The sequence below is a fragment of the Bidens hawaiensis genome, unplaced genomic scaffold, assembly GCF_021521415.1.
Source record: "Bidens hawaiensis isolate Kalapana, Puna unplaced genomic scaffold, B.hawaiensis_p1.1 tig00046668_1, whole genome shotgun sequence".
Classification (NCBI taxonomy): domain Eukaryota; kingdom Viridiplantae; phylum Streptophyta; class Magnoliopsida; order Asterales; family Asteraceae; genus Bidens; species Bidens hawaiensis.
In genome coordinates this window covers 1-7,451 of record NW_027498319.1, presented here as the reverse complement: position 1 = coordinate 7,451, position 7,451 = coordinate 1, and the positions used below count along the sequence as shown (strand labels likewise).

The window sequence follows — 7,451 nt, the reverse complement described above, 5'->3', positions numbered from 1 at the left end:
CTCAAAGATAAAATTGCAAAAGTATCTCTCATTATCGGCTTGCGTGCAATACTGCAATGCAACACCTACAAGTTACGACTGGTGCTAACCAACCTCATAAAAAGTGGAACTTTGATTCCAATGACTTGAGGTTTTTGTTGTTGCGGGTATTGTTTTGAAAATCACAAAACGGTATCTCTATTTAATCACAAGTGGCAAACATCATACAGCAATCACTCTCTCGTAGTCTTCCCATAAGGCTATCTGTAGTGGGCGTGAGTTAGGGGCGAAAAGGGGAGAATTTGGGCGCGAACACCGCCCCCCGGGCGATATCTGGGCGATTTGGGGCGGGGGCGGGGTTTAATTATCGCCTAGAGGAGATGAAGGTTATTATTATTATATTATATATTATTATTATTATATTACTATTGTATATATATGTATATGTATATATGTTGTGTGTGTGATATATATATATATATATATATGTATATGTATATGTTTACATGTTGTGTGATATATATATATATGTATATGTATATGTATACATGTGCGATACATATATATGTATATGTATATGTATATGTATATATGTTGTGTGTGTATATATATATGTATATGCAAAATGAATCTTAGAAACAACCCGAACCAACCGAACCACCCATTCCGTCATTTCGGTCAACACCATGGTTCGCAAAACCAACCGAACGTGAACTTACAATGGAACCCGATGAACCTAAACCAACCGAGCTATCCGTTTCAATTTCCCGACCCGAACCTAAACATGTACGCCAACCGAGCTATATGCTTTTTTATATTTTTAGTTATGTATTTTTTTTTAAATTTTAATGCATTTTTATTTAATTATTTGAAGAACTTGTTTTTATTTGATTAATTTAATTATAAAAAGAAAATAATAAAAAAAGATACTGTGGGCCCAATTTGTAGCCCCTACACCATTAAACCCCAAAAATAAATTCGCCCTTTTTGCTGACTGGGCGCCACGTGTCACAATTCGCCCCCATTTGTAGCCCCTCCACTACACATAGCCTAAACACTTCCTATATCTTACTTCATTCGACTATTTTCCAATTCAATCTCAAATTTTGATACAAGATATTTGATTTCATTGATTTGAAACTTTATGGTGTTATGGTTATTGTTTGGAAATGTTGCCTGTCCATCACTTCTCTACAAGGTTGTCGATGTCTAATAACGATGAATGAACGTTTACTATGGAAGGGCGTTTTGGTAAAATTCAGACACCCCATTTGAATGTTATAAATTTTACCAAGTGAATGAATGTTAAAATCCTATTAACGAATGAACTTCACGGTATACTTCTGCTTCAGATTCCTTCGTAACCAACTAAAAAAAATTTCAATTTGAAATCCAGTGAAACCTCCAAACTAAACAACCCATTAGTGTTTTTAATTCATACTTGTTAAAACCAGTTCAATAAACAAGAAGTCAACTTGGTCAGTTATTTACCTAAACAAACAAACCTAAGTCCAATTAAACTTATAGTCAATCATGATCTTATGTAATTCAATAACAATAGGTGCTTCTTTGATATTACCAACCATCCTACGGTGATAGAAAACATGAAGGGAACTCCTAAACTTGAAAATTGTAAGATCACTACAAAACATTATTTAGATAGGTGACTAGATAGGAGATTAAATATGATTTTTCACGCGTTTGATATCAATGTTGTATAAAGCAATGCATGCTCAGTTACTCACCAATAGTATAAAGTAATATAGGATGCAACATACGCGGGCTCAATAACGACGGATAAGATACAATTATATATTCAGATTACGAAAGATATAAGATACAAGCATGTATTTAGATATGATATTAAATGTATCAAAACTCGTATTAAACCCACATCATCATCGCTCACCATATTTGTGTGTTCTAAAATAGTTTAAGATAATGTAATTATAAAATGACGAAAACGATTCTACAATCAATCTCTCGTTATCTTCCCACAAGAGCTTTCTATATCTAACCGGCTATTTTTCAATTCAGTGTCAAAATTTGACTTAAGATATTTGATTTTAATAATTTGAAACTCTATAGTGTTATGGTTATTGTTTTGGAAATATTCGTCTGATGCCGATGAATGAATTTTTGTTATGAAAAGGCATTTTGGCAAACCGTAGACATCCTATCCGAATGTTTTAAACTCTACCGATTAAAGGAAAGAATGTTAAAATCCTATCAATGGAAGAATTGGGAGGAATAATTCTATTGTCAGTTCCTTCATAAACCAACCGAACACAATTTTCGATTTCAATTTTGTTAAGTCGTGAACTAATCAATGTATACATTTTAACAACTCGGTTACCTAAACAAACAACCCTAACTTAAAATAAATTTAATCATCAATCATGACCTTATGCCATTCAATAACCATAGTCGCTTCTTTAGTATTACCAATCACCCTGGGATGATAGAAAACCTTAAAGTGAAAAAATTTCAAGATGGCTAACAAAACATTATTTAAGCAAGTGACTGGGTTGAGATTATTTTTCACATGTTCGAGTATCAATATTGTATCAAGTAATGCATGATCAATTACTCGAAACACATAACATACACGTTTACCATATCCAAACCAAATCGATTGATAATAAGTAACATCTTGAATTTGTTATGTAGGTTATAACTTTATAAAAAAATGAATTGTTATTACCATACTCGGGTATTGAATATTTATTCGCCTTTTGGAATACAACTGAAACTGGCATTCCAATCACGAAAAAAATCAAAGACCAACAAGTAAATTTAACAAACTAAAAGCACACCATAAGTTAGTATGATGCAACACATACACACTGGATAACCATTTATATACAATGCAACATACACGCACCAGATAACAACAAACAAAATACAGCTATATAGATTCTAATAACTGCGGATTTGAAGATACAATTATGTATTCAGATATAATACTAATGGTACCAAAACTCGTATACTATCCACATTATCAACACTCACCATACTCAGCGTGTTCTGAAAAACTTCAAGAAAACGTAATCACGTTGTAAAACCATATACATACGAGGTATGAAAGTACTGAATAATAAAAAATCCGGCAAATATAAAACACAGTTATATCATCCGACAACGCCATTAAAGACACCAAAACACGTATTATACTCTAAATTATCATCACTTACCATACTCCTAATTTCCAACTAAATTCAAAGCACCATCCGACACGTATAACCTCAACGATCTAACGAACAAGTTTCGACAAATTCAAAATCGAAGTGACAAACAACAAAGTTAAGTTTCAACGACTTATCCCGCTCCGGCAACAAAATAAAACCAAAACCACACAACAAAAACACAAAAAACATGTCACCCAACACGAAAATAAAAACATCAAAACTCGTATCAAACCCGACAGTATCATCACTCACCATACCTCCTAATTTCCACCAAAATTCAAAAAAAAAACTATAATCATATTATCATCAAATTACAAAATCATCATGTACACACACAAAAAGTTACAAAAGTACAAAAATATCATCATAACATATCAAAATATTACAAGGTATCATAACATATTAACATAATCCCATTACAAACTATCACAACATATCAAAATCAATCTCCACACCACCACATGGCACCATCTTAACCGTCCATTCAAATCAACGGCCAAGATCCACACCACTACAAAACCAAAATCCACAATATAAAAACCTAAACACACACAAATTTCAATTTCATTTTCATTTTGACTACCACCTCCACCACCAGCAGCTGCTTGTTATCTTCTTCTCCTCATCTTATTATTCAAAACCCTAATTTCAATTAAAATTATCAAAATACAACTCGATTTGTTTGTTTGTTAAGCAGATAGATAAGTCATCGGTTTATTTATAATCGGTGACCGTGTTGTCAGGTATAACTGATTATTGTTATAATCTGGTATTCTGTTACTCGGTCTGTTTGCTTTTCGCTTTGTTGTGGATCTGTTATCTGGTTGCCGTTACCGTTATCGTTAGTGTTGTTTGTTGGTGATTTAGGGTTTCGATTTGAATTTGCTGAATACACCGTGGAGAGAAACTTAACTTTTACAGTTAGGTTTTTGTGTGTTTGTTGCTTGTTTCAGCTTTTGGATTTTAGTTTGGTGAAATTCGTTTCGGATTTTGTTAACCGGGACGGAATTGTGGACACTTAACTTTTTCTAGGGTTAAGTTTTGTGTTTTTGTTGTTCGCTTTCGGTATTTTGGTTTTGTTGATTTCGTTGAAACTTGAGTTTTGTGTTGAATTTGTTGAAATTCGTTCGTTAGATAGTTGGAGTTAAACTTTCGGGTTCGGTTTTGTGTGTGTATAAGTGTATAACGGTATAAGTATACATTAAATATACATATACATATACATACATACATACATAAGTTGTATCGGTTTTAAACTAGTGATAAATTTTCGGAAACTTGAAATTTGGAGAAATGGCTGGAGGAAACAGGAAGGATGATTCGATCGCGATCAGCAGCACGAACGTTTTTGCTGCGCTTGGAAGCTTGAAGAAGAAGAAGAAGTCGGATAAGGATTCGAAGAAGGGTGGTAGTTCTAGGAAGGGGCAGGATAAGGAGGTTGAGAGTGAGAAGGAGCATTTTTTTTGGGCTCCTACACCGTTGACCGTGAAGTCGTGGGCGGATGTGGATGATGAGGATGATGATGATTACTATGCGACTACGGCTCCGCCGCAGTCTGGTTGGGTTGCGGGTGGTGGTGGGGAGCAGGAAGATCAGGTGAAAGGGGACGAGACTCCGGTTGAGGTGAGTAAACTCTAAATTTTTTCTTTTAGTTGTTTTATTTATAACTGCATTTGCATCTTTATTATTTATATCATTAACTATAGATGTGTAAATGAGACGAGCAGAGATCGAGTTCGGCTCATTTAACTGCATTTGGGCTTGTTTATTAGTTATTAATTAATTTATATACGCTTTTTATAATTTTTTGTCTAGATTTTAATTTCTCTGCGTGTTCAAAATTTTTGCGAATTAGGAGAACTTTGATTGTCATTATTTTGTGTTCGGTAAGCAATTGAGTTAATGCAAGATTAATAAGGGCACAAATGCTAGTGGTAAATGCATGCATCGGAAGTTGATTTATGCATGTATGTTATTATGTCTACTTTACTTGGTAAGCACATGCATGTTAAACTAAGTTGTTTTTATTAGGGTTTGTCAACGGCTCGTAAAGCTCTTTTTATTTGTTTTCAAAAACGGTTTTTACATATCAATAATTTCTAAGTGAAACGATTTTTTTATAGTTATCATATGCTAGCTTAAGGCTGTCTACATCTTACCCTCCTCAGACCCTACCATAGCGTTGCTATTGGTGGGATATACTGAGTACGATGATGATGATGATGATGATGATGATATGCTAGCTTAACATCTAGGATTCAACTAAATGAACAATCTTATTCTACTGCATTTTGTGGCTCTCTATGAGTTAGTTGGACTGTTGGACATTAAGTTTATAAAGTGAGAATTGTATGACCCTTGAATTAGCATTAATGAAAATAACTTTTCATTTTGGGTATCGTAATATGTGGATTTTTTATTTGTGTTATATTTCAATAACGCAAATTTCATGGTTCTTTAATTCTCGCTTTCCAACTTTATGTTAAACGAATTCTAGAGAGCCATTGAATGCACGTAGCGGAATAATATTGTTCTATTTAGGTGAAATCTAGGTGTTGAACCGACATGTATAATCAATATAAAAATGTTTTAATTTAGCGATCGTTCAGATGTGAATAATGTTATAGAAAACAAGTAAAAGAAAATTATGAACCCCAAATTTGGATATAAAGTACAATTAAGCCGTTTAGTTAAAACTTTATGTACTTACCAATTAATAATAATACGTGTTTGTAAAAAAACTTATAAACATGTATGTCACCTTGTATTTATTTTGTTTTTTCAGGGAAGTGAGAGTGAAGATGACGGTTTGGATGAATCCGATGAGGATAAGGATGACGAAAACGACCATGAACCAGAACTGCCAGTTGAAAAGGAGCCCGTTGTTGAGAAGCCTGTTGAAGTTTTGCCGCCCAAAGAAGCTGATCGACAACTTTCTAAGAAGGAACTAAAGAAGAAGGAGCTTGCAGAACTTGAAGCGGTCCTTGCTGAGTTGGGTCTGAATGACAACAATACCCAAGAAGATACCCGTGGTAAGCTTGTTTCGTTTTTTTTTCTATACAAAAATTCAGACATTTTTTTTCGGTTAATTCACTTTTAAATTACACATTAGTTTCGTAACAACTTTTTTATCTAGTTATAATTAGGCTTGTAAACAAATCGAACTTCAGGTAATCGTTTGGTGGGTAATTTGTTTATTTATTAAGCTAGTAAGACATGAAGAAAATATTTTGTTTTTAGTCAAATGAACGAACATGAACACATATCTTTTTCGTTTTTTTGTTCGTTATCTTAAATTTTATTAGGCGCGTTACGGTTTAATCTAGTATTAATAACTTTCTAGTCCCGATATACTTTTGGTCACATTTACTTTTGTTTGTTTGCTTACGTATATGAACCGTTTGTTTATACGTTTCATAAACCATTTCTAAGAAGTTTACTTATTTTTATGAACCGTTTATTTATACGTTCACATTTACGTTTATTAACCGTTTGTTTGCTGGTTTCGATTTTTTCCATACAAAAGTTTATACATTGTTTTCGCTTATTCACTTTTAAAGTACACTTTAGTTTTGTGACAGCTTTTTTTTCCTAATCATAATTAGGCTTGTAAACTAATCGAACATGAAGATACGATTTCGTTTATGTAGTTAAACGAACGAACATAAACACATATCTCGTTCGTTTATTTATGTTCATTATCTTACGTTTGTTTTGCGTTCTCGTTCATTTATGTTTGTTAACGTTCTCATTAAATATTTTTAGTCGCGTTACAGTTTAGTCTAGTATTAATAACTTTCTAGTCCCGATATACTTTCGTTCACATTTACTTATGTTTGTTTTGCTTACGTTTATGAACCGTTTGCTTATACTATTAATGTACCGATTCTAAGAAGTTTTTGTAACATTAGATTTTTTTTAACATACATTTTTTTTAAATTAATAAATCAAAAATATAATGAAAAAAGTTTATTCGTCTGAATCCGTCTAACACCTACCGAGTCACTCACCAGGTGCTGCACCAGAGAAGGTCGAGAATCAAAACGGGGACCAGGAGAAAAAGGACAAAAACGTGCCAGCTGGCGAGAGCAAAAGTGCTAAGAAGAAAAAGAAGAAAGACAAGGCTTCCAAGAAACCAAAGAGTCCGCAAACGAACTCGAGTCTGGAAACACTGAAGCCACTGAACCAGAAAAAGCTGAAGAAATATCCGGAGTCGATGTCAAAGAGAAAATCAAGAAGGTAGCCTCCATGAAGAAGAAAAAGTCCAGCAAGGAAATGGATGCT

The 7,451-nt window shown here is 33.5% G+C and overlaps 1 protein-coding gene across 3 annotated transcripts; it reads left to right on the top strand.

Moving 5' to 3' along the window:
* The first annotated feature begins 4,058 nt into the window (after positions 1–4,058).
* On the top strand, positions 4,059–7,445 carry LOC143596520 (uncharacterized). Of its 3 annotated transcripts, none has more exons than XM_077075276.1 (3): positions 4,059–4,790; positions 5,953–6,207; positions 7,204–7,445. In XM_077075276.1, the coding sequence occupies exons 1-3, from the start codon at positions 4,461–4,463 to the stop codon at positions 7,408–7,410; spliced, it is 792 nt and encodes a 263-aa protein (XP_076931391.1). In that variant the 5' UTR covers positions 4,059–4,460; the 3' UTR covers positions 7,411–7,445. The 3 variants fall into 3 exon arrangements, with proteins under 3 accessions (XP_076931391.1, XP_076931390.1, XP_076931389.1); XM_077075275.1 differs by having other exon boundaries at positions 7,195–7,445; XM_077075274.1 differs by having other exon boundaries at positions 4,060–4,790; positions 5,953–6,199; positions 7,181–7,445.
* Positions 7,446–7,451: the final 6 nt, after the last annotated feature.